The 20,764-nt window shown below is 46.1% G+C and overlaps 2 protein-coding genes across 2 annotated transcripts in view; one reads left to right on the forward strand and one right to left on the reverse strand.

The window, feature by feature from the left end:
- nol9 (nucleolar protein 9) overlaps positions 1-1,547 on the reverse strand; it is a 55,988-nt gene extending 54,441 nt beyond the window's left edge. The window contains exon 1 of the mRNA XM_042343515.1: positions 1,482-1,547. The gene's annotated coding sequence lies outside the window, so the exon portion shown is untranslated. The remainder of the gene's footprint in view (positions 1-1,481) is intronic.
- Positions 1,369-20,764, forward strand: part of LOC103181449 (segment polarity protein dishevelled homolog DVL-1) — a 30,201-nt gene continuing 10,805 nt past the window's right edge. Inside the window, exons 1-4 of the mRNA XM_007897921.2 lie at positions 1,369-1,600; positions 7,279-7,348; positions 9,343-9,461; positions 11,240-11,361. Coding sequence (XP_007896112.2) covers positions 1,431-1,600; positions 7,279-7,348; positions 9,343-9,461; positions 11,240-11,361 — 481 coding nt within the window. The 5' untranslated portion in view covers positions 1,369-1,430. The remainder of the gene's footprint in view (positions 1,601-7,278; positions 7,349-9,342; positions 9,462-11,239; positions 11,362-20,764) is intronic.

A 20,764-nucleotide genomic window follows, 5' to 3' on the forward strand; every position in this document is an offset into this window, starting at 1 on the left:
CATAAAGTAAAGGCAATGTGGCTTTGGACGGTGAATTGGAGTTCAAATGCAGTGTGCAAGGATTTACAGAACACTCTGTCATTCTCGATCTACACCTGTTGAGTGTGCTCAGCAAAGCCCTTTAAAAAGAGGCAAAGGAAACTGGAGGCAGTTACTCTGGATACTTTGTAGAGGCAATGTATTTGTGACTAGGTATTAAGACCACCCTCTTGCCCCCACGATGACACAAAGCATTTGGAGATCCGACAAAAGTGCTGATAAAATTATATAAGAACCTGGAAATATGAAATACGATCAGAAAATGCTGGCAATGTGCACCAGGTCGTTCAGCATTTGATGAGAGAAGGTCAGGTTTATATTTTGGGCGTGAACATTTATCAACACTAAAAGTGATAAAATAGTATATACAGACACTGCTTATGAAAAACAAAGAGAAATACAGAAGAGATAACAATCTTGATTGAGCAAAATATCGATATTCTGATTGGACCGACAGAGTTCAATACAGAAAAAAATGCATGTATTGGATGTATTGTTACACTGTACAGCAGGAAGATTGAAATATAAAATGGGGTTAAATACACGGTGATGTCGAATGAAATTCCTAAATAAGGGTTCCAAACAGGGACTCCTTCCGATAATAATAATCCTTGCATTTGATATAGCGCTTTTCACGTCTTCTCGACGTCTCAAAGCGCTTCACAGAATATAATAATAATCCTTGCATTTGATATAGCGCTTTTCACGTCGGGAGGCCGTCCCAAAGTGCTTCACAGAACACACTGTAAAGTGAATTGACTGTATATTTGTGGGCGAAACGCGGCAGCCAATTGCACACAAACAGTCATGGATTGAAAATGACCAATTTATTATTGGTTTGGTTTTGGAGGGATTATTATTAGGCTCTGTGTGGAGTAAGGAAACTTGCCCGAGGTTTCGCCCTCTGCCTGAAACTGAATCCAGGTGTCATCCTAATGTTAGAAAAATATTTTTTTTGAGAGACAACGCATTCTTCCAAAACATCCACGAGTAATGTCCGGCGGTCGCGGTGCCAAGCCCTGTAACACGTGCAACGTTTCGGTTGACCGCTGCACGGTGGCACGCGATAACGTCGCCCGCTGAGACCGCGCGCGCGGGAGGGAGGGAGGGAGGGAGGGACCGGCTTGTGCCAAACCAGTGTGCGACTCCCGCTGTTCGGCCCTGTGTCTCCATTAGGGTGTGCTGTGGGGAATGACATTTTTCCAAACATTATACACACACACACACACACACATCTTTCCCACATCCATTAGCCAGTCAGAGACACAGTGAATTAGAAAGCAGAAGAGGGCCTGGCGATTAAGGGGGTGTGGGTGGGTGGGTGTGTGTGTGTGGGGGGGGGGGGGAAAGTGGGAGGGGGGGTTCTCTCTCATTTTGCCCCCTTTATCTCTATGGCTGAGACTAAAATTATCTACCACGTAGATGAAGAAGAGACTCCCTACCTGGTCAAGCTGCCAGTCCCGCCTGACAGGGTCACCCTAGCGGATTTCAAACATGTCCTCAACAACAGGCCTACAACCTGCTACAAATTCTTCTTCAAATCCATGGACGACGACTTCGGGTGAGTCTTCTCTTTTTTTTTGTTGCCCCCTCCTCTCCTCTCCTCTCCCCCCTCCTTCTCCTCTCCTCTCCCCCTTTTCCTTATCTCTTTTATTTATTTTTCTACCTCAATCTCGGAGCCAACACGACTGGGGGGGGGTTCGTGTCCGTGTGTCTGTCTGTCTGTGTGTGGTGGTGTGTGTCAGGAAGCCCGACGTTTGGGACAAGATGTCAGGGACAGAGACAGACAGACAGAGAGAGAGAGAGAGAGAGAGCACTCGGGAATTTTACAGTCTTTTTTTTGGGGGGGGGGGGGGGTTTAAATCGATTTTTGTTGTTATCGTCGGAATATTTTTTATAATAAAGAAACGCTCCGCTGAAAGACGTCGCTCGGGGATAGGTTCACCTTCTGAAGAAAGCGAACTGTGCGCTCTGCGTGTGTGTGTGTGTATATATATATATAATATATAAATATATATAAAGATAGAGAGAGAGATGTGTGTGGTCTCCCTCTCACGGTGACATATCCTGAATATTTTCTCGACCCTCGTAAAGTGCTGCTCAGCCCCAGTCACCGGCCGTGTGTGTGTGTCTGTGCTCACTAACAGGTGGGGAAGGGAGTACGGGCTTCAGGTGGGAACTTGTGGACGGCTGCCGAGCCCTCCCTCCCTCCCCTCAAAAAAAAGCCGTTAAACGGTCAGTCGCGAGGGTTTAAACGGTCGCCGGGCAGCCGTTTGTTTTTGAAAAGAAGAACCGCCCCCCCCCTCCGCACGGGCGGCCAAGGCTGTCTCGCGCCCGCTCTCCCTGCCCCTCAGGTGCGCTCAGCGGCCGCGAGCTCGGCACACGGGCCCCGGGCACTGGCCCCAGGGCTGCGGCTTGTGGCGCGGCGGCGGCGGCGGCTGCGGTTTGCGGCGAGGGTTGCGGTGCGGTGGGGGGCGGAGGCCGCTGACAGGCCGCGCATCAGCTGGATACGGACTAAGATGGCGGGCGGGCAAGTGCCCAGTGGCCCAGGGCGACGCCGGGTGGGCCCCTGCGGGCGGGAGGGGCGGGAGGGCGGCCCGTGGTGCAGGCCGTTGGGGGGTGAAGTTGCCGGGGGCTGACAGTGCGGGCGGAGGCCGGTGACACGCAAACCCACGCCCCTGTCTGTCAGCCCCCGTCCCCACCGCTGCAACACGCAGGTAAATTGCACCGTCCCGGAGCCACCGCTCCCCCCGCAAAGGGCGGGGACGACGCCTCGCGAAAAAAATAACAACACATACTGTAGACACGAAGTGAAACCCACTCCACGGTATATCCTTTGAGAAGCGCCTCGGGACGTCCTCCCGACGTGAAAGGCGCTCTATAAATGGAATCTTGTTGTTGTTGTTGTTGTTGAGGTGTCACAGCCCCGCGATAAGGCTCCATACCAAATGCAAGGAGGGGGTATTATGATTGATTGATTGATTGATTGATTGATTGATTGATTGATTGATTGATTGATTGATTAAGGGGACAAGCGGAGACACTGCTGAAAGAGCCATGGCGTTGGTGAGGAGAGCGCGGCCAGGCCAGGCCAGGAGCTCAGCTCAGGGTGACAGTCCAGGTGCCCTGTGCAGGTGGGCACCGCCCAAAGCTGAGGCAGCTTCAACTGAATGGCTCAGCTTCAACCCACCACTTACACCAGGAGTGAGACAGTCACTGGGATAGCCATAATAATAATAATAATCATAACAATGATAGACACAATTATTAGATTTCTTTGCCACCTAAACCGCTCAAAAACATCCTCACCGATACTGTATTTGTAAGATTGATCGTTATAGAATGGAGGAACAGGTTCAAGGGGATGAACGTCTGTCTGCTCCTGCTCCTATGTTCACAGACTTGAACCCACGTCCGTCTGACTCAGAGACGAGAGTGCTACCAACCGAAACAGGCTGATAAATTTTAATCGTTGCCACGCAGAACTAATGAAGTACAACTATCACTCTTCCAAACTAACCGCAGTACTTCTGAGCTATCCAAGTGAATAGCAGTTTGTGACATAGTGATATTTGTAACACAAATCCACAATGCGAAACTCCAGAGGGCTGTCTGCCTTGGCCAGACTCAGTCCGTCAGAGATGTAATTATTTAGTGCAATTAAATTTAATTGGGATGTTAGTAAATGAGATAAGTATTTATTGCTAGTTTCCTTACTCCACACCCTGTTCATCTTAGCAGTAAGTAGGAACCTGCTTGTTAGTCAATTGGCGGATCGCTTTCCGAGGCTAATAATCCCTCCAAAAAATAATAATAATAGTTTGGTCATTCAATCCAAGATTGTTTGTGGGACTCTGCTGTGCGCAATTGGCTGCTGCTTTTCGCCCACAAAACACATATCCTATGAAACACTTTGAGACACCTTATCAACGATGTGATAAGGCTTTATATCAAATGCAAGGATTAGTATTATTAAGCCTTTGGAATTGCGATGGAAGCTGCGGTCTCCCTATGGAGAGGTGTCATGCGTAGGTGTTCCAACATGCTGCCATAGCGATCCCCCCCCCCCCATCCTATAGTCTTTCAATCACATTATTTAAAAAAAACTTAATGGTAATTCTGAGAACCAATCCGATGGAGCAGTGCTCCAGTTTTCAACTGCTGTTGTTTCTCTTCTGGGATAATCGACCTTTATACGAATTGTTCTAATTTTAGAGGCTTTGTGTTAAATTATTGATGTGCTACAAGCAGAATTGTGCTCTCTCTGCAGCTTCTTCCAAAGGCTGCATTAATCGGGACAAAATATTTGGAAGCTGGCCTAAAGGCAGAGCTGGTTATCAACTACTGAGTGGAAGAACTCAACATTTAAAACCAAAAAGAAATAAACTCCGTGGTAAAGTGTAATTGAGGAATGTTGGTCTAGGGAAAGGCGTACCAGTGGAGTGGGCATACAGCTTCTGTCCACTGCATCTCTGATCTCAACTTTGTTGTTCAGGGAGTCTTCAGCAGAGGCTAAGGAGATAGCAGAATCTACGTCCCTCCTCAGCAATGATGTGTCCAGGGGAAAGATATATATATATATAATATATATCAAAACATATCCAGCTCAGTCTTAAAAATTCTGTTCATTCTGTGTTTGTATTGAAGGTTGGAGTAGGATGTGGAGTGTATTAAGTAAATTTTCTTAGATTGAAAAATAAATTAAAATTATGGGAATTGCAGTGCTTTGTGCCAGAGTCAACATACATTAGGTCTGTTGTTTGTAAACCGTGTATATATATTTTTTAACAACAAATTACATTTGTATAGCGCCTTTCACATCAGGAGGACGTCCCAAGGCGCTGGACAGTCAGGGAAGCTCTCATACCTTCACTATTGTTGTCCTGACTACCAACTGGCCTGCTAACACTTTCGGGCACTCGTTCCTCTGCCCTGGCTAACATACATGTTACTCCACCCTGCTAACAAGCAATATGTTAGTGTTGCACGTATTGTATCTGCTGTGACAGATTTGGAACATGTACATATTTAAAAGCTCTGTTGGGATGCCTGTTAGAAATCAAGTGGAGAACTGCAGCTTAATGATTAGGACACTTGCCTCGCAAGGAACAGGACCTGGGTTTGATTCCCGGGCAGGGCGAAACCGTAGGCAAGTTTCCTTACTCCACACGCCTCTGTTTACCGAGATGTAAGTAGGAACCTGGTTGTGATTTGATTGATGGATCGATTTTCTGGAAGTAATAATCCCTTTTTTTAAAAAAAAATTGGGTCACACAATCCACGACTATTTGTGGGATACTGCTGTGCGTAATTAGTTGCCGTGTTTTGCCCACAAAATATAGTCAATTCAAATGCGCTATATCAATGCAAGCATTATTATTAAAGATTATTATTATTAAGTGTCCCATAGACTATTTCAGTATGAGACAGAGTTGCAGGATACTGACCACAGCAACTCATTTATGACGTACTTTGAGATATATTCTTGATTGATCCACCCCCAAAAGGAGCTGTAATGTAGGTACTCTGTTAGAAAACCTAGTTACAGCCATTTTAGAAAGTGAATAATACTTGTTTGGAGCCGCAATGTACAATTGATTTATCTGGAAATGCCTTGTATGGATAGCTTCAGCAGTCAATTCTGCAGTGGTAATGTGTGTCAACAGCACAGGAACCTAGAGATGCAGGCACCTGTCTCCAGGAATGAATTGAAAAGATGGCTATAAATCTACCAAATGCACCGAATATGTCAGCAGTTTTTAAGCTTGTAAAGTGGAATTTATCGTTCACTACTCCTTGTTGGGGTTGTAGTTAACCTTGTAAGCAAGTAACATACAGGCCATGAATGCCCTGGCTGGGGGAATTCATTGCACTTTGCGTGTTCCAACATTTCATACATTGTGACTGCAGGTAGCATGAGGGCAACTGCAGTGTTGTATCTCTGGTACTATTTACTCTTGTATTCTCATTCCGAATGTGAGGAGCAGTTCTGATAATAATACTAATAATCCTTGCATTTGACATAGCTCGTTATCACGTCTTCGAGACATCCCAAAGCACTTCACAGAATATATTGTAAAGTGAATTGACTGTATATTTTATGGGCAAATTGCGGCAGCCAATTGCACACAGCAGTGTCCCACAAACAGTCGTGGATTGAGTGAACAATTTTTTTTTGAAGGAAATACCTTACTCTGTCGAGCGCCTTGGGACGTCCTCCCGACGTGAAAGGCGCTATACAAATGTAATCTTGTTGTTGTTATTATCCCTGGAAAAGTGATCCGCCATTCGACTAAAAAACAGGTTCCTACTTACTGCTAGGTAAACAGAGGCGAATGGAGTAAGGAAACTTGTCCAACGTCTTACGCTGCCTGGGACTCGAACATAGGTTCTCACGCTTTCGAGAAGAGTGCTCTAATTCTTTGGCTCTGGAACTCCCTTCCTCACTCCCTTCGCCTCGCCCCCCTCTCTTCCTACTTTCAGATCTCGGCTAAAGACCTCTCTTTTCAATCGCACCTTTGGTCACCTTCTTCCCCCTCGGCCCCGGGATCCGTTATTGTGAAGTGCTCTGAGATGCCTTCTGGCATGGAGGGCGCTATATAAATCCAAGTTGTTTTTGTCTAACCACTAAGCTATAGGACTCCACAAATCACTATAGAGCTAGGGAAGGAAGGAGCTTGGCCACAGGCACACAAAATGGGTGGGATATTGGGGGTATGTTGCTCCCTTATAGACAGTCTACCAGCATCCCATGTACCCGGTGGAACATGACTTTTCATACTCATTTGGTGTGGAGACACCTTCTCCGTTCATTCCTAAAGACTGCTGTGAAACTTAACATCCCCGACTTCAGCACCATCTTTTGGTCTGAAGCCTGATTTTAAACAAAGTTAGGCACTATCTTGAACATGTACACGACAGGAAAGTTTTCCGCATCTGCAGTTTCTCTCTGACTGAACATGTGGCTTTAGTGCACTTCTTTACACAGTCATCCGTCTGCCCCCATTTACAACAAACCTGTGGACCGTGTAGTGGCAAGTCACTACCTGGAAGGACATTCCTCTTTAAAACAAACCTTAGCATTCTATGGCATACGCTCATTAAGAGAGAGTTTCCAGCTCTTTGCCTGGCTCAGATTGCAGTTGTATAACTTCCGTATTATAGATAGATGGGTTCATAATATCATCCTGCTTTCCTGACTTGTGCTTCGATTTAATGGTGGCAAACTTTTTTTTGCAGAGTCGTGAAGGAAGAGATTTCAGACGACAATGCCAGGTTACCGTGCTTCAATGGGAGAGTGGTTTCCTGGGTGAGTATAAATGTGAGATTGCTGCCCTCAGCAGCGTGTGGGAAAATGCATTTCAGGCACTGAGCTTTGAGGCTGTAACCCAGTTCAAGGTTTTATTTCATGGCATGAGTTTGACCCTTGTATTTCTCTCTTTTGGCTGGCTGGTTTCCTTTCATCTCACACCAATCTCTTAGAAGACTTCCAGTTTACTGGCAATGTGGTTGTGCGACTTAACAGTAGAAGCTGTGTGAGAGTCGCCTGGAAGACGTGCCTGGCACCCACTCACTGTTTATTTGCGGTGCGAAGATTCTGCCGGGGAACAGTATCTGCAGAATCATCTGCAATTCCAAAACCCACTGTTGTGCATATAGCACAGCAGTGGAACCTTGAGCATGTGAGCAATTAGGATTGTCCCCTAAACTAAGCTTTATCCCTCTACCAAAGTAGACAGCAATAGTGATGCTTTAACTTGTCTGACCTGAGCATTGCCATTGGTGCGGTAATGACTCAAGCTGAGTTTAACACTGATAGGTCTGTCAGGCGTGGATTTATTGGGTTGTCTGACCTGATGAGTTGATCGCTATAAAGATCTCTGAAGACGTAAATAATGCTGAAACAATGCATCTCTGGGGAGTGCAATTTAATTAGGTGGCTTTTGCACAGATTAATGATTTGCCTGAGGACTCAACACTGTCCAAATCAGTTTGTGAAAATAAAGAGTCTTTTTTTCTTAGTTGGTACAAGGGGAAGGAGCATGCACTATTCACCATCCTTGAAGTGTAGCCAGTCACCAACTGCTGCGTGTGGCTGAATCACCCTCGTATTGCCCTCCTTTTTAGTGTGATGAGTGCTGCCCTGACTAATTAATCGTGATGTAGTGCTTGTCTGCATTCACAGCCAGAGCTGCTGATCAGCCTGTTCTGTTGTATTGTCTGTGGTATATGTCTGATTTACAGAACTTGGGAATAGTGATATCACATTGTTAAACTTTTCGCAACAACATCTCGCTTTCATGCCTTTTCCATTCATTGAATGTCTCAAAGTGCAGCAAGCAATCCTTCAGGGAGTATTGTGACATGTACTGGATACCTTTGAGAGTCAGTCTCCACAATACCTTTGCTTAGCCCCTGGCTAAGAACAGTAAGACTATCCCTGGATTTTGTCGGTTGTTCACATGTCAGCTTACAAGTTGAGATTCGACAAGTTATTTGACTGAGTGCATCACTGCTGAGTCTGGTCCTGACTTCTATGGGAGACCACAGATACACCTTCTCCAACAATGGTTGCTAACAGGGAACCCTGGCTGATTTTCCCCTCCCTAACCTAGAAGCATTAAGTCTCCCGGCTATTGCTTGTGATGGGAATGCTGAAACTGCAATGCTGTACTTTGGCCCAGCAGCTCTGCTTATTGCAGTCTGAGCTTGAGTCATCGTTGGAGCTGACCTTTGTTCAGATATCCTGTGGTCTCAGGCTGACTGCTCATAAACACTGCACAATAAGGGAGGAGACCTGAATATTCCCCCACCCACCCCCGAGTCCAGAGCGACAAGCCGATGATTGTCGGCTTTTCCATAACCTGCCCCTGCCCATTCCCCTCCATTACGGTCTGTATAACAACTTAGCACAGCAAAACAGCACAAATCATTTCAGTCACAGCAGTTTTAGTGGACAAGAATGTGGAAATGAATCTTCTGCTTGCTGCCTGACTACCAGCAGTCCGGGCTTGTGAGCCGAGGAGCCCTGCCACTGCCATCTGGCGTCACTGAGCTTTTACTACAGGCTGAGAAAGAAGGGTGCACTCAGGCAGTTGGCCACTGGTTCAGATGTTTATTAACGAGGTTTGTCACAGAGTATGGGGGAAAGAGAATGGCTGGCACTGTGTGTAGGCTGCTGCATTGAGACCTATTGTCGCTATTGTAAAATTACTGAATTAACATTGGTCTGTGTGTACAACAGAGGATGGCTATATGTGCCTATCACCTGATTTGGTTTGTTCTGTCACTTGTGATTCACAGCTGGTTTTGGCAGAAAGCTGTACCTCCGACGCGGGCTCACAGTGTGCTGAGAGCCAACTGGATTTGCCTCCCATTGAGCGGACAGGAGGCATCGGTCACTCAAGACCACCATCCTTTCAGTAAGACTTTACTCAGCAAGAATTTTACATATAGACTTTGTAAGATGGACAATTATAATAATCCTTTGATAATAATAATTTGATATAGTGCCTTATCACATCTTTGAGACGTCTTAAAGCGCTTCACAGAATATACTGTAAAGTGAATTGACTGTATATTTTGTGGGAGAAACATGGCAGCAGTGTCCTACAAGCAGTCGTTGATTTATTGACCAATTTTGTTTCAAGGGATTATTACCCCTCCCAGAAAAGCGATCCGCCAATTGTCTAACAACTGGGTTCCTACTTACTGCTAGGTAAACAGAAGCATGTGGAGTAAGAAAAGTTGCCCAACATTTCACCCTGCCCGTGAATCAAACCCGGGTCCGCCCGTTTGTGAGGCAAGAGCTCTAACCACTAAGCTGTTCAGAATTGGCTCGGGATGGACTCCAGTTCTCCTGGTAGCTGGTTACAGAATGGCCCTGACACAGAGAGAGTGAGAGGGAGCAGCCACAATCTCAGTACAGCTTGGTCCTGGCAGAGAAAGAGAGCGAGAGAGAGTGGGGGAGAGAGAATTGGCACATGCCTGGAATGTCCTGTGTTCAAGTACAGTTTCAATCAATGTTTAGATAGGGCAATACCCAACTATTACATCGTCGGTGCAGAATCACCAGGGGCTTGTTTCTGGAGGATTGACGGAGGCTTCCAGTGAAATGAATGTGTCTGACATAACAGTCAGTGATCAGAAATCAACCCCATTTCCATGCCCTGAGATCCAGCATTTTGTTTTTGGCTGCAATTTCCCGTCCTCAAAGGGCACAATATTTCAAATAAAAAAAGCTTAAAATATCTAGCCAGTTTCCTGGGCTGAGGAGTTCTGATACGTGTGGCTCAGCTGTACAAGGGTTGTGCTGGAAACTGCATCATAAATGCCTTGCGTTTCTTCCCCAGTGGCTCCATTCTACCCTGTTTCCTTCCTTTTTTTCCTCCAGGTTGCTACAGCAACCAGTGGCAGAAACGATCAGTGCTGATGAAGCTTGGCACAGAATACGAATGGATTCTGGCACAGGCACACACTCTTGCTTCCATTTAATTCATTAATTTACCTCGAAAAGAAATCGTGTATATTTCATGAGCCTCATCTTCAAAGCCAACTACACAAGTGGGCAGAGATTTTCATGGTTTTGTTTATAAGGTCGGGTGGCTACCACACAACTCTGTTAATCTCCAATCAGAGGCTGTGTGGTGAGCCTTTGTGTTGATAATTTATCTCCTGTAAAGACAGAGGTCAGGCTTGGGAACAGTATTATTGTCAAACACTTGCAGGTTAGCTACAGCACAGATATAGAGTAAAGCTCCCTCTATGCTATCCATAGAGTCCTGTAGCTTAGATGTTAGAACACTTGCCTCGCAAGTGAGAGGACCTGGGTTCGATTCCCGGGCAGGGCGAAACATTCGACAAGTTTCCTTACTCCACATGCCTGTGCACCTAGCAATAAGTAGGAACCCGATTGTTAATCGATTGGCGGGTTACTTTTCTGGGGGTAATAATCCCTTCAAGCATTATTATTATTACTATTATTATCCAGTTCCAGCACTCCAGGTCAGCTGCAGCACAAGGTTAGAAACAGAGTAAATGGCTCTCTTATAAAACCAATTAGTATAAAAATTACTACACTTCAAGAGCTAATAGATACATCAAATTGAAATACAGTATAATGCATGTTGCAGAGTCTGCAATCAGTTTGTGGCCTGTAACAGTCTCCTTGTACTCTGTTGATTTATTCTTTGTGTCACAGTGCAAACACCACTGGCAGTCGAGATGGCCTGGACAACGAAACAGCAACAGAATCTATTCTTAGCATCAGAAGGGATAGACATCGGCGGCGGATTAGAGAGAGGGAGGTACACCAGGACGGTGGTGAGTCATGTGGAGTACTAATGGTGAAAGTGAGATCTTCCTGGTCTGTATAGCTCTGTATCCCACCAGGTGGTATGTTTCTACCATGTGTCATTGGGCAATCCACAAGATTGGAACAGTACAGGTGCTTCAGTGCACAAACACAGATGAAAAGATTTTGTGTGTCGTGTAGACAGGGATATGAAGTTATCAAATAAAACTGTTTGCTTTTTCTCTCTGTTAAAAGTCATTAATCATGCAGTTCCAGTATGCTGCTGACAGCACTAATCGCTGAACAAAGCTGCAGAGTGCTGGCTGTCAGCAACACGGCTCAGCCTGAGAGAGTGCTTGACAGTCTAGGACAGTAACTAATGTAGTTGATGGAAAATAACGTGCACCTTACTGGAAGATTGCTATATCGTCCTCTCCTTATCCCATAAATGTAACTCTCTGCTGAAGACCTTTCTTTTCAACCGCGCCTTTGGTCACCTTCCCCCCCCCTCCCCGTGGCTCGGTGCCGGGATCCGAAACTGTAAGGCGCTCCGAGACGCCATCCGGTGTGGAGGGCGCTATATAAATCCAAATTGTTGTTGTTGTAACTGCTGTAAAGAGAGACACAATCTGTGTTTGGAGAGCGCCTGAAAAACTTAAAATATGCTTGATTAGCAAACTAAACTCAACTAAATAACACTTTCAGTTGCCAACAACTGTGTGCATGTCTGTGTGTACAGGTGTATGCATATGTGTGCAGAATAATAGATTAGTGTAAGTGTATGAAGCTGGTATGTGGCACATTAGGTGTTTAGGATCTTTCAGTGGGTCATTGTGCTTGTGTCACTATTTTGCTGTGAATGGTCTCAGCTCCCTCTGTCCTCTTCTTGTAAATCACTACTTGTCAGCCTAAGAATGCAAGAAGACAGACTATAGTATTTACAGAATCTGTTCAGACTTGCTTCAAGTATCAGCTCTGACTTCCTCAACGGATAACAGATATACATTGTTGAATCTTTTGGAAATAGGTTTCAGGTTAAATACAATACAACGCAAAATTACATTTGTACAATCCAACAACAACAACTTTTATTTATATAGTGCCCTTCAACCGGGGTAGCATCTCTGAGCGCTTAATAAAACACTTGAAATTGTTAAAATAAGACCTTAGAAATGTGGGCTGATTATCCAAATGTGTAGTTGGAGTAGCTGGTACTGGGAGCCTGTGTTGTATTATTGTGTAAAACATACAGTATCCTCCAGATGTGTACAGACATCAATGTGATACTTGACCCCTTAGATCAGTGGTGGCCAACCTTTATGGGTGCAAATGTTCGGGGGGCCATTTCTGGCTCGTGGGCCAAAGTTGGTCATTCCTAGCCACCACAGCCAGTTCTCTCAGCAACTCAGCCAAATAAAACCTGGAGTGAACAGATGGCACTGTCCTTGGTTTCAATCTTGGAGCGAAATCCTGTACGTTAGTTAACAGTTAATGAGCTTTGGGTTTGAGTATTATTTGCATGTTATATGTGTGTTTAGTGTAGAGGATGTCAGTTTTTCCCATGTGACGGTGCTGAGACGAATGGACTCTATTCTGCATTCTCACTTTTAGTTCTAACAAACAGCCCAAGGAATCAAATGCTGCTTGTCCAGTGAGCATGTGACTGCAAAGTGTGGGAGCAGCGAGCCAGTTTGGACCAGCGCTTCACTCTCAGCCTTTGCTTTCAGCAGTGAAGAGCAGCAAAGTCCTTGTCAAAGGAAAAGAGATTCCAGCAGAGCACAGCGGGTTCCAGATTAAACCACACACAGGATTGTGTTGTTCAGCCCTTGCACTTCAGTCAGAGAGTGGGAGGGGTGGTAACGAATTCTTGAGTGGGAGAGGAAAAAGCAAACAATGACAGGCTAATTTAGAGTCAGAATGAGCTAAGTTGCCTTCGCTGAGAGTGTGCTGTATAGAGAGACGCTCTAATGCCCACACTTAAATTCCTCGCTGGTTAGTTAGTTACTGTAAGGTCAGAGATCTCCCGAGGAGCTTAAACTCTATTACTTATAGTACAGACTGATCTCTTTAGTGAATAGTTGAACCATCACAATGTGCTCAGAAATATAACGATTAAAAAAAAATTTGAGTGTAAAATGTTGTGCTTTCTGGAAAGTAGATGAAATACAATATGTGCTTAAATGGTGGGGGCCTAGATTGAATACTCTTTAACTGAGTGAAGAATGTGAACTGCAGGCCTCAGGGCACACGAGTTCAACTCTTGCTTTATATCCCAGCTGTCAGCAGCTGAGCTACTTGCTTGTAAATAATAATGTTTACATTTGATTCATCAAAAGTCTCAAAGTGCTTCAAGATAATTGCTGTCAAGAGAGGTGACTGTGTGTCGGCAGACAAATGCAGCAGGCATGAAGTGGATAACTTGTTGGCAAGAACATCTGGAAAAATTCACTTTTTTCCTCACTCAGTATGAATGCTTGGAGTTTTGTTTGTGCCTTTGTAGATTAGTGGGATTAATGCCCTGTGCATGATGTGGCCTTAAATACTTAAATCTTTAACACTAGCAATTCCTGGCCTGACTCGATGTACAAGATTGTGGTTCATGCACGGGGTATGTCTCTGCACATACAGCAGCTGGTTGATTGATCTGTTCCCCAGGTTCTGGGAGCTATTTATTGGAGCTTGCAGTAGTGAGAAGTGATTTCTCATAAAGTGGAGTCCTGTAGCTCAGTGGTTAGAGCACTCGCTTTGCAAGTGAGAGACCTGAGTTCAATTCCAGGCAGAGGCCGAACCCTTGGGCAAGTTTCCTTACTCCACACAGAGCCTAATAATAATCTCTCCAAAACCAAAAACAATAATAAATTGGTCATTTTCAATCTACGACTGTTTGTGGGACATTGCTGTGCGCAATTGGCTGCCGCGTTCGCCCACAAATATACAGTCAATTCACTTTACAGTGTGTTCTGTGAAGCGCTTTAGGACGTTCTCCCGACGTGAAAAGCGTTATATCAAATGCAAGGATTATTATTATTATTATTAAAGCTTAAGGGTCGCTAAGTGTCCAGTGTCAGATGTAGAACAGAGTTCATCATTCAACATCAGAAGCTTTTACTGTAGAAAATCCAGAAAGTGGGAAGTACAGTAGAGAGATTTCCTTTCTGAAATCTGGAGACTCAAGGATTATGTTTTACACAAATTGTACTAAATTGAAAGTAAGCTTCATTTATTTCTCCTTTGAATTCCTTCTGACTTGTGTTGCAATAATTTCATTGGGCCTCACCTTGCCATGTCAGATTAGATAAAGTACGAATATATGAGAATGATTTACTATTTTTTAGGTAACCTTGCGCTGAGCTCTGTGAGCAGTTGGGGAATGCAGTGCTTTGTTGGCCAGGGTATAAGCGTTGTCTTTGATTGCTGGGACCAGCCATTGCCCAGCTCCAAGTCATTTCTAAAGTGAGTGCAGATCTGTTCAGGTGCAATATCATCACAATGTGTGATGAGTGTGTGCAACTCACTGTGAATTGCACAGTTACAACGGTCAGATGGAACTGGTATTTTCAAAACCATTTAAACTTGAAGCTGCTGAGTATTTTGATCAATTCCTGAGGACAGATGGCTGATCTGTAATCAGGCACAGTTTTGACTGGAAACACCTGGCAAGAAAGAATTTTTTTGTAGCATTTCATCACGTTGAAGTGTCTTAAAGCACTTTAAAGTAGTTGCTATCAAACACAGTGAATGATTTGTAGGCACAGAAAAGCAGGCATTTTACACCTAACACTGTACCACACACCCATGATAGCCAGATGTGAAAGAGCATTAACTCTGGAGAATTGTTGGTCAGAACACCAGCAGATACTCGCAGTAGTGTCATTGGGTCTTTTCTGTCTTCCTTAAGAGGTGGAGCAGGGAACAGATGTGAAACTGTCTTTGATATACGGAGTCAGAATGTAACTTGCTGGGTGTGAAGGGGTTAATGCAGTGCAGACCAGGACCTGTTGGTGTTGGAGAGAGGCTGGTAGTGTGTACAACTCACACAGCCATTCAGCAGCGAGCAAGGTAAGCTCAGTGCCAACCACTCTCAGGGCCAACAGCAGAGCACCATTTGCATGTCTGCCTTTTATTATATCCTTGTGGGATGATGTGCTGCCTCCAAGCCTGAGGACCAAAAGTTCTGTGACCATTTTCATTGTGGCACAGGTACGAGCTGTGGAAGGTCTGTGGAAATTGGTTCATTGTCTGTAGTATGGGACGCTACTCTGTCTCCTCTCAGTAAGTGATTTTTTCTTTCTATCGTAAAGCTGCTGGAGCAGGTCAGAGTCCCAGCAAAGGCAAGGCTTTACTGTACTCTGAGGGTATTGACTGATGGACTGGCTCGTTCCTCTCAGGCCTGCTTCACGTGCCCCGCCTTGCTCGCCCCACTACTGGCGGGCGGGCCTTCCACCACTCTGCACCCACACTCTGGAACGCCATCCCACAGTCCCTCCGTCTCGCCCCCTCCCTCACCACCTTCAAGACCCATCTCAAGGCTCTCCTCTTCAACTGTGCTTTCGGTCTCCCTGCTTCCCCCTCCCTGCCCTCTACCCTCCCCCACCCCGACCCCCAGCTCGGGTCCATAACTCTGTCTGTCCAGCCCCTTGGGATATCCTCTCGATGTTAAAGGCGCTGTACAAATGTAATTTTGTTGTTGTTGTCTAAACTATTGATTTTTGCACCATATTGTCTTAGTGCCAGTCTAACCTTGTCACATGCCCCCTGCAGCCCAGTTACCTTCATGTCAATCCAGCCTTGCTACATGTTCCCCGCTCTTATGTATTCATATATTTGATAATTAATGGCAACACCATTGCAGTCAAGAGCAGCCCCTCGTGACAAGTGAAGGAAGAGTAGCTTGCAATTGGGGTTTTTTTAAATCGAGGATTTCCTTCTCTCTTGGAGGCTCCAGTGTTCAAACAGGGATGTAGAAACTGATTACCATTGAAAATGCAGTCTGCGGGCTCCTTGTGGCCAGGAAGCAGAGGCATTACGACTTGCTGACTTGTTGTTCCCCACCTTCAAGCTTCATTCCACGGCTGGTTCCAGGCTGCAGCTCCTAAGGAGGTGGGTCAGAGCAGTCTGGGAGGCTGCAGGCATCTCCACTCCCTTCTGTGCTGGAACTGCATGTAGCTTGTACAGCACCCCGGAGAGTGGCAAAGCACACCAATATGCATGTTTCAGACATGACTTGTTGACACTGCCATCTCCATCAGAGCAACACAGGGCCATACAGAACAGAGAGTCACATGCCAGGCTTGCTACTTACTGAGCTACAATAGGCCTCAGGTTTGGGAAAGGAAACCACAGCTGGGACCTTTGCCTGATAGTGGTTATTCACTGAACCCAGTGGGTGTATAGCAGAAAATCCTGTGTTGAATTATGGCCTAGCAGATTCTTTCCTCCAACTCCCACTGCGAGGAAATGCTGGACTTCCTCAAGTCCAAAATCGAGGGAATCCACTCAGCTGCCACTGCCCTCCCAACTTCCACCCCCTCCCTTCCCTCCCCCACACTCCAACCACTACCCATCTCTCCATCCCTCCTTCTACACCTTTTGAATCTATCATCCCCTCCTCTGTCATCACCACCATATCTTCCATGAAGCTCACCATCTGCTCTCTGGACCCCATCCCCACCCTTCTCCTTAAATCCCAGCTCCACCTCCTTGCCTCACTACTCGCCAACATCATCAACCTCTCCCTGTCATCTGGCACTGTTCCTAACCTCCTCAAAACAACCACTGTCACCCCCACCTTGAAGAAACCTTCCCTTGACCCATCACAGCGATCCAGCTACGGTCCCACCTCCCTTTTCTGTCTAAGGTCCTTGAGAGAGCAGTCGCCTCCCAGGTTTGCTATTTCCTCTCCTCCCACTCCCTCCATGAGCCCCTCCAATCAGGTTTCCATGCTGCCCACAGCACGGAAACTGCTCTGGTCAAGGTCACAAATGACATCCTGACTACGTGTGACCAGGGCTCCCTCGTCCTCCTCGACCTCTCTGCCTTTGATACTTGGACCACTCAGTGTTCCTCCACCGTCTCTCCTCCCACTTCAACCGTCTCTCCTCCCACTTCAACCAAGTTCTGTCCTTGACTAGTTCAGGTCCTACCTTTCACACCGCCTTCACTTCGTCTCTGCAAACGTCTTCTCCTCCAGCCCCCGGACTATCTCGTGCAGTGTTCCTCAGGGCTCTGTCCTCGGTCCCCTCCTCTTCACCCTCTACATGCTCTCCTTTGGTGACATCATCCGCAGACATGGGGTAAATTTCCATATGTATGCGGATGACACCCAACTCTGCTCCACGCTCAACTCCAGGACTACTGGAGTCCTGATCGATATCAAGTCCTGGACGAGGGACAACTTTCTCCAACTGAACGTCAGCAAGACTGAGGCCCTCCTGATGGACTCGCGCCAGCACCTCCGCACCTTGGGCGCTGGTACCATCAGCCTCCACAGCTGCACACTCAACCTCACTAAGCCAGTCAGGAACCTGGGTGTCTTGTTTGTCTCTGAACTGTCCTTTCTCCCCCACATCTGTGCCATGACCGGCACTACCTACCACTAGCTCTGCAACATTGCCAGACTCCGCCACTGGCTCACGCCTCAGGCTGCCGAGACCCTCACCCATACATTCGTCACATCAAGGCTCGATTATGGAAAATCCCTCCTCATCAGCCTTCCCAACTCTTCCCTTCGCAAGCTGCAGATCATCCAAAACTCTGCAGCTCGTATGCTCTTGTGCACCAGGCTCCGTGACCCCATCAAATCAAATTCAAGAACCTCATCCTCACTTTCAAGGCCATCCATCACCCACCCCCCCCTCCCCACCTCTCTGACCTGCTGACTCCTTACCAACCTGCCCACTCCCTACCAACTGCCCGCTCCCTCCTTTCAGCAGGCTCCATCCTGCTCCATGTCTTCCGCCCGATCAGCCCTGCCTTCTGTGGCCGGGCTTTCAACCTATCTGCCCCCACACTCTGGAACTCCATCACAAAGTCCCTTCACCTCGCTTCCTCCCTTGCCTCCTTCAAGGCTGTTCTCAAGTCCCTCCTCTTTGAACATGCCTTCAGTTGCCCTCCCACCTCTCTGCCTTCCCTCATCCCTACCCCACCCCTCCCCAATGCTCAGGTCCTGACCCTTGACTGTCCAGCACCTTGGGAAGTCCTCTCGACGTGAAAGGCGCTCTATAAATGTAATTTTGTTGTTGTTATAGCACATTCAGGTCACGTTTTGGAAGTTTTAATCTGTGTGTAGATGGGAATGAGGGGAGCTGGGATGGTCAATCGTAATAATAATAATCCTTGCATTTGATATCGCATCTTCTATGATGGGAGGATGTCTCAATGTGCTTCACAGGAATTAGTGTGGTGACTATTTTGTAGGCCTACTATGTGTGTGTTGGAAGTGTGGGGGGGAGAGAAGTGTTGGGATATCAATGCTGTGGGGAAGGGAGATGTTCAGGGTGGATGGCAGTGCTCCAGTCAAGAATAGAAGGGTTTTCGAGTGTAGCTCTGCTGTGATTTGACTTTGTGGTTTAATTCTTGACTGTGTTCAGACCAGATACTCTGCAGCTCTGAAATTGATGCTGTTCAGGGTGTAGGAGGAAAACAGAATGTAGTCTTCTGCTCGCATTCCTGATCCTGCAGAGAGACACACGATCAGTAGAAGTGGCAGTGTTGGAGGCGTGTCGAACACGTGAATGACGCTCTCATCTACTACAGATGGTCTGTCCTTGCTCAGGATTCTGTTCACATCTTACACCACAGCCGCGATGCCTGCTGGAGTCCGGAGAGGAGAAGCAGCTTGTAAACTGTGTGCATAAGTAACCATGGAGGGCAATTCCTACATCAGTGCCCCAGGGAAACATTATTCAAGCGATTAAGCGTGCCTTTCCTCCCAGGGATTATATAGATTGGGAGCAGGATCTGGATCTATTGGCCAAGCTCTCCAGTTAGGATTGCAGCCTGCACAGGGCTGTAAGGTTGGCGATGGTGGCACCAGGACTATGGCAGTGTTTTGGAAGGAATCAGCAGAGACAGCAGCTCGCACAGCACCGTGTGGCTCACGCTGGACGGCTCAAGTCTTGCCGCTGGTTCCCGCAGCCGGTGCGCTGCTTTCCAGAAGCTCAACCCCGGGTCTATCAATGTAGGTACAGTAGTGACTGCGTTTGCTTGTCTGACAGCACATTGCCTTAGCCTCTGCTCTGTAGCTCTGTGCCGTGCTTACACACGGTGTGCTGGCCAGTGTAAACCATTGAACTGTCGCATGCAGGAACAGGCTTGAGGGGCTGAATGGCCAAACCCTCCTGTTCCTATGTTCCTTGGCTCTGCGAGTCATTTTAGCCAGTGGTGTAACTATGATGGTGCAGTCGGGCCAGGGTCCAAAAGGTTATGAGGCTCAACTCATTGGAAGCAGAACCACTCGTGTTCTCTCTCTCTACATTTCAATATAGCCGCTTCACGCATGCACTTCACTGTAGAGAGGGAGAACATGAAAAGATGGAGAGGGTGAGGGTAATTTTAGATTCTTGCAGCAGGGCCCCCGGCCCTTGTTAAACCACTGTTTTAAACGTATGAGTAAGTGAATTGTTTACAGCAAAAAGTTGCTCTTGATAGAGTTCTGCAATGAACATATAGGGAGACATTTTACCTGGGTCTAGTTTTACTCTATTCATGTAGCATTTTAGAGTATTCAGAATATGGCAAATTCTTAAAGACAGCCTTCATTTTGAATTTTCTGTGTTTCTCTTAATAATTGCAGAATAACAAAATTAAGACTGAGCTCAACAATTTGCCGAATTCTGAATGCTCTAGACTTTTAATTTGCCAGACTGTTTTGTCTTCAGATTTAAGATCATGCTTAAATTGTAGAAAATTCTTAAATCAGAAGCAAATTTTCTGAATTTCTTAAAATGAAGCAACAACGAATTACCTTTGTATACCGTCTTTCACATCGGGAGGATGTCCCAAGATGCTGGACGTCCCTAAGCAATTATGCAATACTGTTCTATTACTGTACCTCAGAAAGCATTGAAAGGGTTACAACAACAACTTATATAGCACTGTTCACAGGGTAGGTCTCAGTATTTAATTACGTTAGTGAGAGAGCTATAAAGAGTAGCCAGTGGTAAGAAACATTCCCATGAGGAAATGAATGAGAAAAGAGCAGTTTCCTCCTGAGAATATCAGTATTTTATCTGGCGATAGTGTGATTTGGGTTTGTTGATATTATATGTTGGAGTTGGACAGCTTAAAAATGACAGCTCATTTGTATACTTTGATGTGAAAGAATACCTCAGAGCATGTAAGAATAGGAGCGGTGGACACCACAACAACAACAGATTGCATTTATAGAGCCCCCTTTACCTGGGGTAGCGTCGTTGAGTGCTTGACAGTGGA

The sequence above is a fragment of the Callorhinchus milii genome, unplaced genomic scaffold (genome assembly GCF_018977255.1).
Source record: "Callorhinchus milii isolate IMCB2004 unplaced genomic scaffold, IMCB_Cmil_1.0 Scaffold24, whole genome shotgun sequence".
NCBI classification, from domain to species: Eukaryota; Metazoa; Chordata; class Chondrichthyes; order Chimaeriformes; family Callorhinchidae; genus Callorhinchus; species Callorhinchus milii.